Source organism: Equus asinus, chromosome 7 (genome assembly GCF_041296235.1).
Source record: "Equus asinus isolate D_3611 breed Donkey chromosome 7, EquAss-T2T_v2, whole genome shotgun sequence".
In the NCBI taxonomy this organism is placed as follows: Eukaryota; Metazoa; Chordata; class Mammalia; order Perissodactyla; family Equidae; genus Equus; species Equus asinus.
Window position 1 is genome coordinate 73,807,718 of NC_091796.1, and position 21,909 is coordinate 73,829,626.

Consider the following 21,909-nt stretch of genomic DNA (forward strand, 5'->3'; position numbering starts at 1 on the left):
AAAGTCTTAGTTGGCGTTTACCCTTCAGGGGAATCTGTGGGTTGAGGCAGCAAGCTTGGACCTGCCATAAATAGACCTCACATAGAATCAGCTCCTTGTCTGATCTCTGACGCTGATCGTATCACACTATCAAGGAAGGGGGGGGCACAGGCTGCAGAATTTAGGTTTGAACACTGCCCACCAGAACCTGCAGCCCTGCAGGGTACACTTGTGGCCTCATTTGCCCAAAGAATTCTGGCCACTGGTTAACCTTTTCTGTCCTGCTCAGTGTTCTGCTGCTTCACTCCTGGGGCAGGGGGCAACATCTCTTCTTAAAAATGTTAGGTAAGATTTGGAAGGGAGATCCTACACAGGTACCCAGCCTCAGGTCTTCAAGATTTTAACTATAAGCCTTTAACTTCAAAGTTTGGAAGGGTGTTCAGAAGTTCAAGACCTCAACAAATCAGGTTTAATTCACCCAAAAGAGGTCTGTTGTTTTGGGTTCATTCTCAGCAAAATGTAAATTTCAAAAGAATTGCTAAAAATGAAAGACAGGGTTACTTAAATGCATGTAAAATGTCTGATCATTTCAAGTAGTAGGCTCCATTATGGGCTGGGTAGGGGAAGAAACCATTGTTAATTTTTTAAGCGCCAGGCTCCTCATATATGTTATTTCATTTCATTCTTGCAACAACCCGCAAGGTCGGTTGTCCCTCCAGAGAGGGACGCTGCAGCTCCGAGAGGGCGAATAACTGGTCCCGGGCAGAAGCGTTTCTGCACAGGGCAGGGGCGGACCTGGGATCTGTCCGTCTGCCTGCACCATATGTCGGAAGAGCACTTGGCTCCTTTGAAACCTTGACTTTTAAAGGTAGTTTATCAGAATTTTTCTAGAACCTAGAACTCGGTGTAGAATTTACTGTTTACTCTAGAGCAGTGTTCTCAGACTTAAATTAACGTGGGTCAGAATCGCTGGCAGGCTCATGAAAACGTGGGTTGCTGGACCCCACCCCCAGGGCTTCTGACTCTGTAGGTGTGGGTGGGGCTGAGAATGTGCATTTCTAACAAGTGCCCAGGTGTTGCTAGTGGTGCTGGTCTGGGGAACACAGCTAGAGCCAGCAGCAGGATGACGTGACATGTGCTGCACCAAGAGGCAGAAATTCTGGATTCGCCACTTTCTCTGAACACGTCTTGTGGCCTCTGTGAGCCTGTTTCCTTGTTGATAAACTCGGCACAAGAACCTGGGACCCTTAGGTCTGTCCATACGCACTCACTGCTAGCCTCTGGTGCAGCTCAGTGTGGCCGCATAGAGGAGGAATGGGAGGGGGCTTAGGCCCAAACCACTGCTTTTCCTCTGCTTGTAAAGACCTCACATAAGGTCACAGAGGCCCTGAGGTGGGCATTAAAATCCAGGGAACTGGCTCTCCTTCAGAGTTGCTGCAGGAGATTTAAGCAGTCCTCGTGGGCCCCTGGGCAGCTTCCTACATTTGTGACATCTATACTCTTATAAAACACATTATTAATTTTATCAACAGAAAGGCCATTGGAAGCACTATATATTTTTTAGTGAATGGTATGATTTATTCTAGAACCCAGTCTGATTTGATGACAAGAAATATTAATTATATCCTACTATGCTCATTTGACAGATTAAATGAAGAGTGAATTTTTTTTTAATTGTAGTTGTTAGCTCCTCCTCTTCCTCATGTTTTCTCAGACATCTTTAAAAAGTGACCCAGCAAAACCTGAATGGAGGAGAGAGGAGTAAATTAGAGAAGTTGTTTTTCAGAACTACCAATATGTGCGATCCTCTGTTTTGGAGGAAGCTAGGCTACCTGTTAATAAGAACAGCTTAGGCACAGGATGTTGAGTGATGGACAAAAAGATGCAAAGCTGACTTGCTTCAGCCAGCACAGACCAAAGCTCTGAAAAGAGGGTCCCCGGCCATCCTCCCTTCAGAGGGACTCCTGCCAGAGAAAGACTCAGCTCCACACGTAATCTCACCTTTGCTACCCTTGATTTCAAAATTCTAGTAGTTGAAGTCTTTAAAAATCCATCTACTGTTGTTTCCCACAACCCCTTCCCCATTTCATTAGTCAGAGCCTCAGCTGTGTCCTATAAAGCACAAGCCGTGTGTCCTTAGGGAGTCACCCTGCTGGTCGTTTGTGTTGGCAGAGCCTATTCAGAAACATGGGTGGAAGGGTGGCTCTTTTTGAAGACTCTTTCTAGCAGCACGTGGGAAGGATCTGGTGAAAGCTTTCAATGCAGGAGACAGACAAGACAGCTAAGCAGAAAGACATACGTTCACGTTGGTTATCTGTTGGCGTTGGCATTATTGGTGATTTTAGTTTTCCAAAAGAATTTTGCTTATCTGTATTTTCCAAATGTTTATTATGGAAAAGGAACATGGGGGCCTTAAATGTCAGGAATATTGTTAGCTTTCTCCTAATTTCTCTTTGATGGTAGCATCATTAATAGACTTGGCATCCTTAAGCCAATGTTATGAAGGGGGAACTTACTCAGACATACTAGCATATGGTCCATTCCTGTTTAGACTAGATAGCTCTCTCGCCATCAGAAGGATCAAGTCCATGAAAAAACTTTAAGCGTAATTTTCACATTTCACCTACCAACATGAAAAACCCCCCTACTTTATAATAGTAGCAATTAAAATGTTGTCATTTAAACTCAGCAGTTACTGCCATGGCAACTGTGTGTTAAGATTGTTTTTCCATCCCTTGCAGAATGAGCAGGGAGATATGTGCCTTTTTAAACTGATAAAGTTTTTCATTGCTCTCTTTTTATCTGTGTTGTCTCAAGGTTCTTTTGGAAGACCAAACAATGCTGCTAGTCATACAGTTGACTTGCTCTGGTCTTAACAGGTTGCCTCGTCCAGTGGGCTTGGAAGGATTTAGAAATTTAGCACAGGGAGAGCCAGATGTGAGGTCGACCTCTCCCCTTTCATTTTTCCTTCCCCTCAGCCCCATCATTCCTCCTCTGGAGCAGGTGACTGCTGCTCCCAAGCCCTGCAGAAATGGCTTCTTGAGAGTTGGGGAGCTTCCCCAAGGGACAGCAGCCATCATTGGGTCAATGAGCAATCAGTAGCCTGGTGTCCAGCATCAGGCAGGTCCAGTGTATGAGCCTTGGGGGGTCATATGTAGCAGGTCCCAAGGACAGCCAAGAATGTGAGCACAAGTTAGTCAAATGCAGCATTTGGGGAGAACTGTTTCCAAATCCACACTCGTAATCTGACTGATCTAGAATGTGTCTGCGGTGTTTCAAGGTGGGGATGTAATAATGACTAAATGTTGGGCTGGAGGGACCCATGAGAAATGATTGATATTGTGAAGTCTCAAAATAAGGCTGGGGCTGAGCCTCGAAGGGGCTGGACGCAAAGCAAGGGTGCTCCGTAAGCAGAGCCGTTTCAGCTCGCGTTGAGAACTGTGGTTGGCGTGCAGAGGAATTTTCAGATACTCACATTATGGTAAACCCTAGGAGGAGCTAGCAACAAGAACTGCACAATTTCCTCCTCTGCAGAGTCTTGAACTCCATTTGTGCTGTGAGATAGAATTTTTTTTTCCTGCAAAAAGTAGAGGAATGGACTAAATGAACTCTCTTCCCCTCCTGAGCCAGGATACACAGGACCTAAAAAGGCAGGGCAGAACCCCCCGGGGAAGTTTCTTCTTTAGGGGGACAGGAGGGAGGCACTCCTGTCGGACTCAGGGGCTTCAGATTTCACCATTTCTTTTAAACCTAATCAGAGAAGATTTAATTTGACGAGAACAGAAGTCCTCTTTTCTGTGCCCTAAATCTAAATGTTTCTTCTCTTGGTTTATAACACTTCATAAATAACCCATAGCCAAGATAACACTGTGACTTTCTTCCCCCAGTATTGCAATCCTGAACGTCAGAACAAAGACTGTGTGTTTGTATGTGTGTGCGCGCGTGTGTGTGTGTGTGTGTGTGTGAAAGAGAGAGAAAAGAGCTGGAGATATTTGTTTATTGGAAAGGAGAAAACTGAGATTAAAAATTGCAGTTAGCCGAGAAGCAGCTCTCTGCCTTTCCTGCGGGCATCGCTTTGTGGCTGTGAGCAAGCCGTGCCCACGGGAGCCTGCGGGAGGGCGGCCTGGGGAAGATGCTGAACCAGTGAATGGAGAGGCCCACCAGGCGGGGGAGGGGCTGCCTCGTCCTCTGGAGGTGGAGGTGCAGGGGCAGCTCGGAACTTGGAGCTTTCAATCAACATAAGGAATGATTTTTTTCTCGTCAACAGTAAGTGCCATTTCAGTCATTAGCTTTGCATATGGCCGAGGGGTGGTTGCTGTCTCTGTGTGTCTTGCTCTCTCACTCTCTCGTTTTGGTTACAATAGAAATTACTGATGAGATGGTGGCCGCGGAGTCTGTGTGCTCAGCCATCGGGGGATGGGTTCTTTCTCAGTGTCAGCGTGCGTGTGGTGTCTGCAGTCAGCCTCTGACGAGCCGGGGAGAGAAGTGATTGTGCTGGGTGGAAAATGGAAGTCCTCCAGCAACATAAATGCTTCAAAGAGGCGATGAGCTCAAATGCATTGTAACGTCTGTGCCCCTAAATCAGGTCTTCAGGATCTCAAAGTAATTGATTGTATTGCTATAAAGATGTTTACTCACTCAAAAAGATGCAGTTGTACAGAATTTGTACAATTTTAGCAACTGACAGCTGTCCACAGGTCTGAGCTTCTGTCTGTTTTAGTGCAAATTCAGATACTTTGACCATCTCAGTTTTCGTTATTATTTTTTGTTATGCTGTCCACATTGGCATAGGAATTTTTTTAACTTACGCTGATCTAGGGCCTTTGTAATTTAACTGTAGACCCTTTAGCATATAGAGAATAGGACTGAAATGTGTATTATTCCCTCCACATGAATTTGATATCTGAAGCCTCCATCACACATTGTCAGACTTGGGCTTGATACATAGGATGATACTAACCTGCCTAGATTTTGTTTGGTTTGGAGGGAGAGCAGCGTTCATAAATGTTATATTCTGATCCATCACTATTAAAATAAAAGAAAAACTTAATTCACTTTATGATTTTCTGCATTTCTACCCATAATCCCTGCAAAAGATCTTCTAATTTGTAGTTCTTCTTAGGCAAAATTCTGATTTTGTTTGATTTCATATAAAAATATTTTAGTTTTATTCAAGGCTTCCAATAATCTACACAGGTGAAAAACTTTCCTTTTGCACCTAAAAATTGTTTTCCCAATCCTCAGAATTAGAATTCAACTCAGGAAATCATGCTGTTTTTTCTGGAGAAATATGATTTGTGGAAATGTATGTGAGAGCAGCGTTAGTCGAGTGCACCTGGGTGAAACAGGCCAGTGCAGAGAACAGAACACCTTGGCGGTTGATGTAATGTAGTATTGGGGCTCCTTCCCTGTGCCAGCGGTCTGGTCTCTGAATGAGTTTCCTTGTTTCCCAATATTAACTCGAGATTTAAATTTTTCTAAGAGCGATATTAACAAGGCCTAACGTGGAGATCGGTTGCCTGGGTTGGCAAATGACACGTACTTCCTGACCTGGAAAAGGTGATCATTAGATGCAGTCTGTACAGAACAGAACCATGCAAACTCAACAGGATGTTGGATAGTGTCTAGAGTAAGTTGTAACATGATTATCTGAGGAACAGTATTGATTTATATCACCGCGCATTCTGGGTTATCATGCCTTTGGTCAGAGGTTGGGACATAGAGCAGGTTAAATCCTGACTGGATGGATATTTTGTAGCTTCTTGACAACTTCCTTCTTTTCTTTCCCTCCCACCTTGCCTTCCCCATTAATTTGCCCTAAGTATGCATGTGATTTACGTGTGTGTTTCTCAGTGCTTCACGTGCCTAATGTGGAACCAAGTTTTAGGAGCATGCGTGGCTCATAGTGGCAGGAAATTGTTTTGTGGAAAGATGGCTCAGAGGTACTCTGATCCTTACATCTTTTCTTTAAAATATAACATGGCCACCTCTTACGAAAAAGACACATTCGAAGGTATGAGTGAACATCATTTACTCATTCAGAAGAAATTTATTGACTGCCTCCGATGTTATATTATAAATGTCTAAATTAGACCACTAGCTCTTTAGGAATAAGACCGATGTTTCAGTTATCTTTGAGTCCTCAGGATCTGTGTAGGACCTAAGACAAAAATGGTTAAATGTTTATAGAGGGGCAAAGACGGGCACCCAAAATGCACTTACCCCTGCCCCGCCCCCACCAGTGTACCCTTGACCCCATGAGTCTAGACTTCTGATCACGTTCCCTGACAGCAAGAAAAACATCTCGTACCTCCAGTAAGTGCACATTAGCATAGGCAGGTTTGTAAGAGATGCTTAAGAACAGCGGCTCCAGGCCAGACTGCCCAGATTGGAATCCTGCCTCTGCCATTTAATGACCGTGTCACTAGAGCGAGTTATTTCATCTCTGTGCCTCAGTTACCTCATCTGTCCAGTGGGGATACTAACAGTACCGATCACATAGCATTGTTGTGACGATTAAGTGAGTTGCTGACATGTAAAACACAACAGGCTTGGCACGTGCAGATGTCAGCATGCTCTGTGGATGTTCCATTTCAGTAATAAAGCTTGTGAATTATAAGGCATATCCAATGTAGAAATTTTTTTTAAGTGGGTTAATAATAGCAAGTCTAATATATTATTCCCACACCCCAGTGGTTTGTCTTGAGTCTTGAGCACCCCGTTTAGGACACCACTGGCCTGGAGTACCATAGTCCTGGGGAAGAAAACTAAATCATTCCTCCGCCTTCTCCATACTCCCCCATGTGTTCACTGCACACCTCGCCCTGGGATTAACATGATTCAAGATCACAGCGTCTCTGCATCCAGGTGCTGGATAAGACAGTGGGGGCTGAGGTCCTGGGAGGAGGGGGAGGCACGAGAGCTGTGCAGAGGCTGCTGGGCCTGAGCTCCTCTCCCCATCTATGGCAGCTCTCAGGCCCAGGCTGCTTCTCCAGCCACAGCCTTACAGGAGGGTAGCCCCTTGCAAACTGCATGAAAGACTCCTTGTCCCATGGGGCCTGGGGTTCCTGGCTGCTCTGGCGTTGTCTGGAGTATTCTGTCTGGTCCCTGGGCAATCAGGGTGACAAGACATTGGGGTGAGGAGAGTGTACCTCAAAGCCACAGGAACAAAGGAGGGATCTAGGTTACAACTGCATCCAGGCCTGGCCTCGGATTCTGTTACTTCCTGTTTAATAAATCATCCTGTAGCTTTGAAGGGAGCTTTTCCTTATGATGTTTGCAATAAGAATGCAATATGGAAAACACACCTTGAAAGTCATCCTGACCACAGTTTCTGGGGATTTATCTCTATTAGGCACTGTGCTGAAGGCCTTTGATGGGTTTATATCTCACCGGATCCTCTCAGCCACCGGGTGAAGGAAGAGACTGCTTCTGATAGCGTTTTACAGCTGAGATTAGACAGAGCTGGGATTCAGACCCAGGCCCTGACCGCAGAGTCGGTGCTCTCCACCGCCAGCCTCCACAGCCTCCCTCCAGGCTTGCCTACCTCATGGCGCTGTTGAGAATACAATATTTGTAAAAGGACTTCCTGAGGTCCAGTGCCGTATAAATGAGGCGTCGTTGCGGCCTCGTGTAGTCCCAGTCAGCAGTCATAAGACCTAGGATTATATTGAGCACTTACTATCTGACAAAGGTCTTACATGCATCTTCTTGTTTCAGTCTCACGGCCACCTGCAAGGTGGATAATAATTTGGCAGATAATGAGGAAACAGGGACGTAGGAAGGTTAGGTTCCTTGCGGGGATGGTGCAATGGGGCTTAGACGCAGTCTGCCTGCATCCAGAGCTCTGACCTGAACGTCGCCCGGATGCTACCACGCCCCTGAGGGCCTACTAGAGATGAGGGGGCTAAGGGAAAAGGACTTTCCCTAAATCATAAAACTAGCTGGTAATAGAGCTAAAACTAGAAGTCAGTCCCCAGAGTTGATTTGATCTACTGTAGGATGCAAAAAGAAATTTAAAAAGTAAAAAAAGCACACACAACTCTGTGGTCTACTTAAATAATAGCTTGTAGTGGAAGTCTTATACACATTTATTCATTCAACCAATGTTTGTTGATACCTCCTGCCCCCCAGGCAGTGTGGGAGGTGCCGTACGTGCAGAGGGAGCAGCCCTGTGCAGCCTGGCCAGTGTGGGCTCTGTCGTGATGGATGCACAGTGAATGAGGGGTGGGCCTGGGTGCCACAGGAGCACGTGGGCAAGGGGCCCCTGGTGCCTCAGTGAGCAGTGGAAGAAGCCCCAGGAAAAGGGAGGAGGAGCTACTTTGCAGAGTGCAGGGGTGGAGGCGGAGAGGCCACTGTCCTCTTGAGGACCTGTAAGGTCAGAGGTTAAACCAGTACGTCAGGGCGGAGTGAGGACTGTGGAAGGGTTTGAACGTGGATCAGTCTTGCCGCCTGGAATGTACGCTTTGACTATAGAACCAAAGGCAGACAGGAGGGCATGGCGGACGGTAGGAAGCTGTTCACAGGCAGTCACGGAAGAGATGACGGTGGCGAGGAGTGCGCATCCTCCGAGTTAGGGTCAGTGCCCTGATTTCTCTTGCTAGCGCCGTGGGATGCAGTTCTGACGGCACCTTGCAACATGAGTTTTGATAAATGGGAACTTTCCATTGTAGCCATCACTTCATATCTCTGGGATTCACTAAAAGTCCCACAGATCACTGGAATAAGCTCTACTTTAGGACTTTTGTGGAAGCAGTTTATGAAAGCATTTTACTTCAGGATCTATCAGAAGATCGTTTTCCCTCAGCAGCTGCGTCATTTCCCCTCAACTACGTGGACGTGCCAGCCAGCTCACGAAATACAGTGACTCCCGCCGAGTCTGGCTGGTCGGTGAGGGAGGTGGAGTCAGAACTGTGCTTGCAGCCTCTCTCTGAGCCCCCTCCCTTTTTGGCTGACACAGCTGCCCCGTAATGGGCTGGTTCTCTGCGTGCGGCACCCTCAACCCCTCGGACTGGACGGGGTGGGTTTGACACACGTTCTCTGCTTGCTCAAGAGGAGGGTCCCATGAGAGGCAGCATGGGCCAGATACCACCAAGTGAAGCAGGTGTGTGATCTTAACCCGTCAGGGAAGGTCCTGGCTGCTTTGATCATTGGGCATCCCCAAGACAGAAGATGGACGGAAGTTAACCTAGAAAGAGAGAAAGCACCTCCCGTCTCCTCTGCAGCCCCAGTAAGATGGACTGGGTCTCAGGGGTCTCACTCTGAGAATAGTAGGACTTCATATTTGCATGGGTGGGTTAACTCAGTCGATTTGAAAATCAGCTGGAACAGCAGTTTTGGAAAGTGTCACATAATTCTGTGAAAACTATCTGGTAATGTGAGTGTTGTTCTGCTGTAAAATCAATAACCGATGTGGATTCCTTTTCACCCTCCGACACCCTCGTCCGTGCATTCTTCTCCCCACTAAACATTGTGCTTTTGTTTTCCACCTCTTTTTTTCCTACAAATATGTTTAGGGTGAAGAAGCTGAAGGAGACCTTTGCTTTTATTCAGCAGTTAGACAAAAACATGAGCAACCTTCGCACCTGGTTGGCTCGGATTGAGTCTGAGCTCTCTAAGCCCGTGGTTTATGACGTCTGTGATGATCAAGAGATCCAGAAGAGGCTCGCCGAGCAGCAGGTGGGGGAATGGGCGATGAGCTTTTGTAAGGGTGTAGGTGTCTACAATACCTGCTAACTCGAACCTTCCCTGTATTGGCTGTGAATTTAAGTGTGCTCACATTTCATAATACGGGCTTGTTTTTTCCAGAGAAAGCTGATCACCGGTCCGTGTTTTTGCGTGTGTGAGGTCTCCGTCTTTTGAGTACCCACCTCCGCCACCATTCACATAGCTCTTTGTGAAATACCTTGAACAATGGTTAAGATGCAGACCTTAATCTTAGTGGTAAATGAGGTTTTCTTATTTGTTATTTTTTTAACTTGGATCTTTGTTTTGTTGTTTTTGTTGATAGAGTTTTAGAAGGCAATAAATTGAAAGAAAAATAGTTTTTCTAACCAAGGAAGGTTTTCATGGGACAATACTTGGTGTGTCTGATAGAGCTTTAAAAAAATTAAAACAAGGTGTAATAGGAGCGTGCTTGGACTGATAGCTTAGGAAGTTTCTCCTGCAATGCTCTGGGCATTTCTGTCACCGGTTACGCACCCTCTGAGCCAACCTGGGAATTCCGCCATTTGCAGACCACTGAGTCCCGCCAGTGTTTATCACTGCACTGACGTGGGCATGCTCTTTGATATCACTGACTTACCAAATCCACTTTCCTGCCCTCTGTGGGCTCACATTCACGTGCTCATTCTCAAATGCAGTGCCTAAACTTGTCTTTATTTCTAAAATATTATGTTTATGTTACTCTTTCAGGAGCTTTCCATCACCTCTGTTTTCCTCAGACCTGTGAGCAGATTCTGTTTTGACCATTTAAGCAATACTGTTGCCATCAGGTTCTTAGACTTGTGTCTGTTTTCTTCGCATTTCCTCCAAAGCCTTGGTGTTTGCTGTCTGTTGACACACTGCAGAGATTTGCCCACGTATCACAGCTGCTTGGAGACAGAATCCGGGGCTGAACCTTTTCCATGAGATTATCATCAAGGCCACCCCTTGATGATAAATTCTCTTGAGTTCAGGTCATTCCCTTTAATGGTAACAAGTGACATTTCATGCTACCATGAAATAGAGCTAAGTAGCTGATAGTACTCTTGACTTAGATCTTTATTCAATCTATTACAATTACTGTTTAAACGATGCCTATTCTCTTATTTTCAAATTGGTATGATTTAGCAATGCTGTTAGGTAAAAATACTGGTTTTTCCACTTAGCCTCAGAAATTTAAGTATGTCTTTTTCATTGAGGTCATCTAAATTCTGTCTTTGCTTTGTGGAGAAATGAATATCGATATAAGTACCATGTTAATGGACACTGCAGAGATTGTAATGCCCTTCTCAGTGGACTCACAGCTACTGAACATTATCAGCTTTATTTACAAGTTTGATCCACTAGGGTGAATTTCTTGAATAGTCTCTTTATAGACAAGGCCTTGCAAATAACCATTTACCCTGAGTGGTGAGTTTTTTCAGGTAAATAATACAGAAGCTGGCAATATTTTTCTTCTTAAAGAATAACTGGCTCAATTTGGCAGGGGATAATAATGTGTATTAACATTTTATAAACCTGAAGGGTGACAAAACATCATTAAATTGTAGACAGTTTATTCTCAAAAGTGTACAATTTGGAGCAGCTGCCATCCCCTTGGCCTTGTTTCTTCCTGTACTGAAATGGTGCAGCATTTCAGTCTGGTTCATTTGCAGCTTCCCTCTTTATAGAATTCAGAATCACCATCATGGAATTCTTTGTTTTTGTTTTTGTTTTTGTTTTGAGGAAGATTAGCCCTGAACTAACATCTGCTGCCAATCCTCCTCTTTTTGCTGAGGAAGACTGGCCCTGAGCTCACATCCATGCCCATCTTCCTCCACTTTATATGTGGGACGCCTACCACAGCATGGCCTGCCAAGTGGTGCCATGTCCACACCCGGGATCCGAACCGGCGAACCTCGGGCTGCCGAAGCAGAACATGCACACTTAACTGCTGTGCCACCGGGCTGGTCCCACCCCTCTTCCACTTTTAAGGACCCTTGGGATTACATTGGGCTCGCTCAGATGGTCCAGGATAATCTTCCTGTTTTCAGGTCAGCTGGTTAGCAATCCTAATTCTCCTTTGCCGTGTAACCTAACGTATTCACAGGTTTTGGGAATAAGGACATGGAGATCTTTGGAGGGGCCAATATTCTGTCTACCACAGATATACTAAAAGGAAACTTTTAGCATTTTGTTTTAAAAAATCATACTAGGCCTAGACCTTAAATGCTCCATCAAAAACAGGAATGTGTCACAAAAAAGAATTATGTATGGGCCATTTCAAAAAACCTTACCCGTGTTTCTATCACTAGTTAAATATAGTAAATTACGTGATTACTTCTGGAAATAAGACCTGAAAGCTTGGGCTAGTATTGCTTCCTGCAAAAGCCCTCAGCCCCCAAGAGGGGTAAAGAGCCGCAATGTGCCTGGATCCTCACTGTGATGTCCCTGGGGCCGTGGGGCAGAGGTCAGACCTTAGAAGACTCCTTTTTTGTTTCTCTTTTATGTGAAACTCCTTAGATGATAAGGGTGTATTGTGATTTCTGGAGAATATATCATCTTCAAAATGCAAAGGAAGTGGTAGCAACCTTTGTGACATTTTACACTGTGAACCACTTTCCGTGAGTCTTCAGCACCTTGCTCCTGTTTTCTTTGGTTTCCTGGTTCCCTGAGGGGTGCCAGGTGGTGGTGTGGGGAGGTGGTTCTGTAATTACCAATAGTCCCCTCTCCAGTGGCCCAACTCAGCTTCATGCCAGCCCCCCTAAATCACTCCCCAAGACCACCCAGACTTGTCACCCCCAACCCCTCCCACAGAGACATTCTGGAGCCACCACCGGCGCCCCACCACGTGCAATTTTCTGCCCTCTGCCTGGTTTTCTCCTTCCCCCCTTTACCTTATTCTTCTAGCTCGTTCTGTATTGTCATTCCTCCTGGCTGCCTTCTTAGCTCTAGTTTCATGTCACCCGCGTCTCCTCTCGCTCCCCACCCCAGCTCTTACTCAGCTTCAGTGCTCTGTGTCCCCCACGCAGGACCAGAAAAATGAAACGGACAGGAGCCCATTTCCAGAGCTGTCAGCAGACGTCTTCACATTGTTCTATGTTGTTTCTTAAGTCTAGTTCTTCTCTGCATTTGGACAGTTCTTGAAATCTAATTATTGTACAAACTCGGGCCTCAGTGGAGACCTGTGGCAGGATTATTTCAGTTTGCAAAGTGTCACCTGTCTAGCATTTAAATGGTTTGCATTTTCGAGTAGGTCTACCACTTTATTTGATATTTTACAAGGTAACTAACTGGTTCACACTACAATATCAGCAGGCCATTCTGTGGTGCTTTAGAAATTTGTTTTGGAAATTGTGAAAATGTTGGGACTTCTTTTTTCCCAAGATGTCGGTCGTCTCTTATAAACTATCATGGAGCTCATTCGCTGCCACCATTCACCCTGCGTATTAATCAGTTTTCTGTAGCCGTTTCACTCACTATAAGCTGAATCAATAATGTAAAGTGACTGCAGAGAGTCTGTTAAAATGCATGGCATTCATGTTTATCCATAGACGAGACTTCCTCCGTGCTTTTCAACCAGATCCCACCCAACCCCACCGTGTGAGGTCAGGGCCAGGTACCATTTATCAGTGAAAATGGTCAGTGTTACTCATTTAGCACCAGTGTTAGAATTCCTTATTTGTTAACAAAGTTAAAAGGGATATTTATCAATGCCAGTAAGTTTTAGGAAAGCCCATGGCAATTCTGTGAACCATTAAGAATTTTTAAAACTGGAATTCTATTTAAACCTAATAATTGTAAAGCTAGTCCTCACATTGACCCTAGGGAGGCGTCCCCCACTGCAGCATTTCAGGCATTTGTCCTCAACTGAAGAGCTTACAAAGTCACCCTGCGCATCTCTTTTCACAGGGCACACAAGGTGGCAAGTGGGAAACACCTTTCTTCTGAATATAACTTTGAGGTGCTCTTTTTTATCAGTTAGGATCTATGTTAAGAACTGCCTGATTTAAAATTCAGTTGGAGTGTTAGCATTTTATTCTTTCATATCCACTCGGACACAGAATGATCCGGACCGTGCATTCATCAGGAGAAAAGAAAGAAAATATTAGTCTTATCTAGTAATACAATAGTAATGTCCAAAATTATTAAATATTGAGGTGACCCGTGATGAACTTCATGCTGCCTTCCTGTAGACAGCGGCAGGGACTGTGTATAAAATTGTCCCTCCTATAAACTGAACTTTGTGAAAGCCAGGGAACTTTAATATAGTTAACAGTGCCGTATTTAACTTAGAACTGGGCTTCGTCTTTGCTATCTCACAAAGTAACTCGGATGCTAAGATTAGTGGGGGCAGTCTCATGTCACCTTCCTCAGAATTCAGCTATCAGGAGAAGCCTAGCTCGTCCGCAGTGCCATGCAGCCTCCTCGCCTCTCCCTCCCGGCCCACGCGTGTTGGACAGAAGGATCTGGGTGATAACGGGCAGTGCCATGGTTATTCTCCATGCATTTTCTCTTCATGAATGTTCTTCCTCCTGAATCAGGGAACTGCATCACTGTCGCCATCAGAGAACAAGGTTCCCCTCTCAGAGCTAAGCCTTGGCTGGACCCCATCAGATGGGAGGAGCAGAGTCTCTACCCCCAAATTCTCCCCTTGGGCCTGTTGAGCCCCAGGATGGGCTCACGGGGAGGCTGTGGAGCATACAGCCGCACGCATTATTTGGGGCGGGGGGGCAGTAAAGGTAGCACAAAAGTCTTAGTAGATTTAAGAATTCTATGACCCATAAAAGGTGAAGATCTGCTGCTGCTGAAGTCTTCGGTCCTACTGAAGAGACTCAGTCAGTTTTCCACGGAAGACCTCCCCAAAGCCAAGTCTAAATTGGAGGCCCTTGGGGTCGAGTGGTGTGGAGTGGATCCGATGCCTCCCCTCCATCTGTGGGGCGGTGGGATCTCAGGGGAGGGTATCCCCCACTACTCCCACTCCTCACATAGTCAGTGTGACAAAGAAATCCCAGTTGTTGCCTGACTTGTTAGGCTTTGTGTCAGCTGCTCCAGTGCAATGGCTGCACAAAGATGAGAGGGAACCGGTTTGTGTTTCTGCTTCCAAGGTAGAAATCCACCCAGGACTGTGCCCCCTGGGCTGGAAGATGAGGGTGTGGGTAGAGATCCTTTGACCACCATCTTAAGGTGCTTCCTACTCTGTTGTAATGTAGGACCTGCAGCGAGACATTGAGCAACACAGTGCGGGGGTGGAGTCCGTGTTTAACATCTGTGATGTCCTACTGCACGACTCCGATGCCTGTGCCAATGAGACCGAGTGTGACTCCATCCAGCAGACTACCAGAAGCCTGGACAGACGCTGGAGGAACATTTGCGCCATGTCAATGGAGCGGCGAATGAAGTAAGAACTGAGCTGCCCCTAAACATTTTAAATGTGGCCAACTCAGTGCACCCTTCTGACCGAAAGTACAGTAACTGTGTTCTGTTCCCTTCACTTTGAAATGTGCCGGGTCTTAGCAGGGAAGGCTCAGTAAGTGTGACTAGTGCTTATTAAGTGAATGATTCCAGAACAATCTAACTGGGTCATGTCTTTCTTCAGCTCGCCTGTGTCTTGGGCTGTAACCATGGCTGGCGACTGTACTCTGTCCCCAGCTGTAAAGTCACAGAGGAAGCCCTGTCTTCTGTTTGTCTCTGTGAGGCAGGAGCTCTGAGGCGCTGGCGCTCCCAGACAGAAGGTGTCCTGAGCAAGGAGTGACGTTGCTGGTTATTTGCTCGAAGTCTAGTAGAGTCTCTGCCCTCGAACAGGGACGGTGCAAGGGGAGTTGGGAACAGGACCGGTTAAGTGAGAAAGGAGGTGTGAAAGCTCATGGTGGAAACGGGTGGCCTGTATTTCGTTGCTTTCCTCCTGTCAGAATTGAGGAGACGTGGCGCCTGTGGCAGAAGTTTTTAGATGATTACTCCCGCTTTGAGGACTGGCTCAAGCCGGCCGAGAGGACAGCGGCCTACCCGAATTCCTCAGAGGTGCTGTACACAAATGCCAAAGAAGAGCTGAAGAGGTTTGAGGTAATGACCCCCTCCAGCCCAGGGCTCCTGATAACCAAGCCCGCGGCGGGGTCAGGAGTGGCTAAAATGACTCCTCTAAGTGGCGGGCTTCCCCCCTTACTGGCCCGGGCCACCCAATCCATAACCCACCATCAGCTACTTGGGCAGCTTTGCAAGACATTGCCGATTATGCAGCTGCCATGCACTGAACTTGGAAGCCTTTAGCTTTAGCATCAGAACAGTGAAGTATGCCCTCTGATGCCTTTTCAGTTTGGGGATTAACCACTATGAGTCAGGTCATCTGGGGTCTGGAGGGGGGTGTCCCGGCACTTTCTGTGCTTTGGCACGGATGGGCTCCTCTGTGACACAGGCCTTCCAGCGGCAGATCCACGAGCGGCTCACTCAGCTGGAGCTCATCAACAAGCAGTACCGGCGGCTGGCCCGGGAGAACCGCACCGACACGGCCAGCAAACTGAAGCAGATGGTCCACGAGGGCAACCAGCGCTGGGACAACCTCCAGAAGCGGGTCACAGCTGTGCTGCGGAGACTCAGAGTAACCTTCTCTACGGCACTCGGGTTGTTTGTAGATTTTCAGGGGGAAGCGATCTGCCACATCAGGCTTGTAACAAAGCAACAGGCAGAAGATTTCGTTTAAGGCCTAAGCTGTTTTAACATCCTTCCAACACAGTCTCCCCTTGTTTAAGCCCAAAGCTGCCAGCGTTCACTTCCTTAAAGAGGTTATTTGCTGAAGAACAGGCTTCTTAGGCAGAGCCTGTTTATGTGATTTGTGTTATCCAACACGCCTCTTCTTTCCGCTCCTGTAACCCCTGACAGTGTGCACGCTGGCTCACAGACTGTCCCCAGAGTCTGGGGCGCTGCCATCCATGGGTCTGGCGAAGACCCCTCTCAGCCTGGAGAGAGGCCCGCTTCGCCCATCTGCCCGCTTCTGTGTGTCCCGTGGGTTCTTACACCCTGAGGGATGCGGACAGAGCCCCCTCTGCATTGTGGGGGTTGGGGAGAGTGATTATCCTCTGAATTTCGGGGCACGCTGACTAACCTCAAAAGTTGGATTCAATTTTTGAATGTAAACATTCCCCTTAAATTTCTGTAATTCAGAAGGCGTGGTATGTCATCCTTTGTGAGTCCAGGTGTAACTGACGAGACCGGTGTGGGCTGTGGCTGCAGGAAGTAATTTTAATCCCTGTATTCTGTTCTCAGAGCAGAATGCTCTTGAAACCATTCTAAGAAGATGAGAATCTAGACTTTTTCTTTAACCCTCTCGGGAAGAAATTGGCTAACTTTTCAGACACCCCTCTTGCACTGACTTCTTTATCTCCCGCTGATGTGACTCTGACCAGTCTAAGCCATCATTGGGCACTGAAGGCTCTGTGTGAGCATCGGCTGCCCATCTATGAGGCGGTAACCCGAGAGGCATCCTTAGTTGGAGGTGGTAAATCTGGGTCTTCTTTCTCTGAGGAGACACACTCAGGGTTACGTCAGTGAAGGCTAATGGGGCATGAGTCCAGGCTCAGCCCTCAGAGCAGTACTTTTCCAGCATGAGGCTTGTAAATCCTTCTGTCAACCCCCAGAGGCTGACAGGTAAAAACAGGCAAGGTGCCTGGCCTGGACTTGGAGGGGCTCCTCAAAGGATAGGTTGGGGAAAATCACAAGCTTAGAGAATTATGAAATTGCAAATGCTGATCGTAGTCAACATTCCCACACCCTCATTTGCCAGTGAAGGTGCTGAGGCTGGGAGAAGGTGGGGGGCTCGTTTGATATCACACAGCCAGGACCAGACCCAGGCTCCTGACCCCACACTGGCCCCCTGAAGGCCTTGTGGGCCCCCCGGGTACCCAGAGGCAGGTTTCTCTGAGTACGCCGGGCACCCTTGCCTTGCTGCCTAAGTGAACTCTCATTCTGCCATCAACACAAACATGTGATGTTCTTCTCCTGTCACAGCATTTCACCAACCAAAGGGAAGAATTCGAGGGGACCAGGGAGAGCATTCTGGTGTGGCTCACAGAGATGGACCTGCAGCTGACCAACGTGGAGCACTTCTCGGAAAGCGACGCCGACGACAAGATGCGCCAGCTGAACGTGAGGCCTGCTTCCTTAGCTGCTCTTAAAAGAGTGCACCTTTGCAGAGGAGAGCTGGCCAAGTACAAATGTCACCTGATACCTTGAGAGCAGGTTCCAGAATTGTTACAGCAGCCAGACTGCATCCACCTGAGTACTGCTGAGTTATCACAAGCCAGGATACTCTTCCTTACGGCCAGGGGTCATTGGAATGAGGCCCTTTATTCTCTTTGTCATTTATAATCATCTACGGGGAGAACGCCCTTTGGGTTCCATACAGAACTTCCAAAGATGCTGCTTCTCCAGCACTTGAGTCTGAGTGCAACATGTGGGGTGTAACAGGAGGAGAACCTGTATCAAGAGTGGGCCCAAGAACAGATATCTTCTGCTCTCCCACTGTTACAAATATCTGTGCAGGCATACCTCAGAGATATTGCGGGCTCGGTTCCAGACCACTGCAATAAAGCGAATGTAGCGATAAAGCGAGTCACATGAATTTTTCGGTTTCCTAGTATCTATAAAACTTAACCTTTACACTATACTGTAGTCTGTTAAGGGTGCAATAGCATATGTCTAAAAAACAATGTACATACCTTAATTGAAAACTACTTTATTGCTAAAAAATGCTAACCATCATCTGAGCGGCCAGCGAATCATAATCGTTTTGCTGGTGGAGGGTCTTGTAAAAAACCTAGCGTCTGCGGAGTGCGATCAAGCGAGGTCTGCCCGTATTACTCGTTAGTCTCACTATTGTTCCCCTCCTTGGCTAGGTCTTACAAGATGTTGAAAAATAGAAATGCGCCTTCCCTAATAGAATGGCACCAATGCACACTATTATTGCGTCAGCAGAAGCAAATGCCCGTTGGTGACTTATGGACGATTTTCTGTTTCCACCAAGCGTCAGTAAGACAAGGTCTCTCCTTCAGACCCAGTAACAGTAAAGGTCCATCCATGTCAAACTTTTAGAATTAATTTAATTGGAAAAGTCAGTGCCTCAAAGGGGGAGAAAAAAATAGGTACACTTGTTTTAAATTATTAAATCTTTATTGTCACTTTGTTAAAAATTGATGAAGCTGGAGTACTCAGTGAAGGAACAAAACAGTAATGACGTTCTGATGCTTTTTCTGTGGCCCTGTTCAAAGAGACAGACACTGGGTCCTCGCAGAATTTTTCTTTATTTGAAATCTTTTCTTTCTCATATTCTAAATAGGGTTTCCAACAGGAAATCACGTTGAATACCAACAAGATTGATCAGCTCATTGTTTTTGGGGAGCAGCTCATTCAGAAGAGTGAGCCCCTGGATGCCGTGCTGATCGAAGACGAGGTGGAGGAGCTCCACCGGTACTGTCAGGAGGTGTTCGGCCGAGTCTCCCGCTTCCACCGGCGGCTGACCTCCCACGCTCCGGTAAGGGCACTGCCCCCAACAGAGGGCTTCTGGGCCACTCAAAGCTGACGTCTGGGCAAATTTTTAAGGAATTGGGAAACTTATTGTGTAATGGCTAACCATGATTTTATTTTATGGTAAAAAAGCTACGTTGATGGGCTGGCCCAGTGGCGCAGCAGTTAAGTTCACACGGGGTTCACTGGTTCACATCCTGATGTGGACCTACGCACTGCTTGGCATGCCATGCTGTGGCAGGCGTCCCACATATAAAGTAGAGGAAGATGGTCACAGATGTTAGCTCAGGGCCAGTCTTCCTCAGCCAAAAGTGGAGGATTGGTGGCAGATGCTGGCTCAGGGCTAATCTTCCTCAAAAAAAAAAAAAACTATGTTGAAAAATTTTATTTCCACTCCTTTTAATATAGAGCCACAATTACTTACAAGCTCCCATTTCCCAGTGGAAAGCGTGGCACTTCTGAAAGTTCTTGCTTCTCTTACCTGTTTTCCCTGTGAGGATAACTGTTCCAGTTTGCTAACAGTAGCAACTTGGGACTCTACTGGCCTTTGCCTCAGTGTCTGCAAGCTTTTAATATTTGTGCCTTTCTGGTGCTTTGGTCTCACTGTTGACATGCCAAAAGCACCAACTTTCGAAAGCAACTGTGATGTTTCCCTTGGCAGAGGGATCTTTTGGGATGTTCAGGTGGAGTTAAGGCCATTATTCAAAGTCACTTACTGCCTTTGTGACAGAAGCTTTAATGATGACCATTGACCAACACAACTGGCCACCTTTTCTTCTTTTGTGTCTCCAACTGGCCAACTTCAAACATAATTCTTTATCAGACGTAACCTCAAAAATTACCTTACAATTCTCTCATTTTTAATAGAGCAGTTTAGTCATTTTTGTTAGAATCATTATAACACAGGGTGAGTGAGATTCTGTATTCTGAACAATAAGATTGGGGGATAAGAAAGAAAGAACCTGGTACATGTGGCCCTTGAAGTTGTGAATCTTATCCAGAATACTCTAATGGCCTTAAAAAATTTTTTTTAATTTTAATCTCCTGAATCTTGGAGGAAGCTACCATTAACCATCAATGAAACTTTGGCCTCCATTTCCTTATCTTCTTAGATTATCAAATTTCAGATCTTTTCTAAGAAAGAAGGTGGAAATTTTGGGAAATACAGATTCTAGGCCCCACGCTAGATAGTGTAAACTGGAATAACACAGACAGGCCTGGGGAGCTGATTCTGCTTAAAGCTGCCTCAGAAATGCTGACAGTGGCCATTTCAGGAACTGCTGGACGGGCCGCCTTCTCACGCTGCTAGTAACTGCAATAGCCTGGGATTTGGTTAATTCTGAAAACTGGATCCTCCCGCTTTAGGGCCTGGAAGACGAAAAGGAGGCCTCTGAGAATGAAACGGACATGGAAGACCCCAGAGAGATCCAGACTGACTCTTGGCGTAAAAGGGGAGTGAGCGAGGAGCCCTCATCTCCTCAGTCTCTTTGTCATCTGGTGCCCCCAGCACCAGGGCCTGAGCGGTCTGGCTGTGAGACCCCTGTCAGTGTGGACTCCATCCCTCTGGAGTGGGATCACACAGGCGACGTAGGGGGCTCGTCCTCTCACGAAGAAGACGAGGAGGGTCCATACTACAGTGCACTGTCAGGTAACGGCCGGGTTTCCAGAGCCCTTGAAATTGACCCATTTGGCTGTATTTTTAGCACCTTAGCAACCTGGCCAACTCTCACTGGTCATAAGTCCAACTTGCGGCTGACCCAGACTTCCTGTGGCCTCCTGTGTGCTGTCCTGCCCACTTTTGACTCCTGAGAGTTGACTCACTCCTATTACAGGCAGAATGAAAGGAAAAAGAAACGAAAGTCCCATTGGGACGTTAAGGCTATTGCCTGATGGTGTGGCTGTTTGGAAGGCTCCTCAGTGGGCTTTCGGTTGAGTTTTCAGAGCATCAGTAAATGGAGTGTCTTGGTTCTCTCTGTGCACGTCCCCTTCCCCACCACTGCTTCCGACAGTGAGGAGTTGGCTGAAAAAATCCATCTGGTTTTTTAAAGCTTTTTAATAAAACAGATAAAGGGTACTTTTCTCCTTCCAGCTGACAATGTTTCTACTGTTTTAACTTAATACTTGGCCATTCATCTCCAGACGCCTGCAGTGAGGAAAATGACATTATTCTTTTTCAGATGTAGAAATCCCTGAAAATCCTGAGGCATATCTTAAAATGACCACAAAAACTTTGAAAGCGTCTTCTGGTAGGCCCTTGCCCGTGCATGTGTCTCAACATGGCAGCACCCTGTGGCGCACACTGCATCCTAAACCTCGCTCCCATGTCATGTCTGACCTCTGCCTTCTGTGGACACCATGCGCCTTGGTCCTCGTGTCATGGTGTATTTACACTGCCGTACTCACACATACCCGCGTGCTCCTTACCAAGCCCCGCCCAGACCAGAGCAGTCTCGACGCCAACCCTCGCCTCCCCCTCAGGCCTGTGCAGAAGGGAATTGTTCATGGTGCCTTTTTTTAGTTTTATTCCCGCTCCATCTAACTCGAGTCCTTTGGCATGGGCCAAGCTTTCTTCATGGTGGCTTGGTTTGGAACTACTTCCTTGCTTACGGTGATTTCCTGGGAAGAGGAGGGGTGGGTGGGGGTAGAGGTGCTGTTGCATTTGCCGTAGGAGAAGAAACCTTCCTTTCCTTGACTCGCAGCTCTAATCTTTACTCCCTGCCCGTCCCCATCTGC

General features: G+C 46.7%; 1 protein-coding gene across 11 annotated transcripts in view; it reads left to right on the forward strand.

Moving 5' to 3' along the window:
- SYNE2 (spectrin repeat containing nuclear envelope protein 2) overlaps positions 1-21,909 on the forward strand; it is a 298,118-nt gene that overhangs the window by 266,175 nt on the left and 10,034 nt on the right. For 9 of the 11 annotated variants that reach the window (XM_070513755.1, XM_070513754.1, XM_070513759.1 and 6 more), the window contains 8 exons: positions 9,495-9,657; positions 14,874-15,061; positions 15,573-15,723; positions 16,073-16,255; positions 17,662-17,799; positions 18,989-19,183; positions 20,542-20,824; positions 21,354-21,422. In XM_070513755.1, coding sequence (XP_070369856.1) covers positions 9,495-9,657; positions 14,874-15,061; positions 15,573-15,723; positions 16,073-16,255; positions 17,662-17,799; positions 18,989-19,183; positions 20,542-20,824; positions 21,354-21,422 — 1,370 coding nt within the window. The remainder of the gene's footprint in view (positions 1-9,494; positions 9,658-14,873; positions 15,062-15,572; positions 15,724-16,072; positions 16,256-17,661; positions 17,800-18,988; positions 19,184-20,541; positions 20,825-21,353; positions 21,423-21,909) is intronic. The other 2 variants (XM_070513760.1, XM_014853703.3) reach the window with 1 other exon arrangement.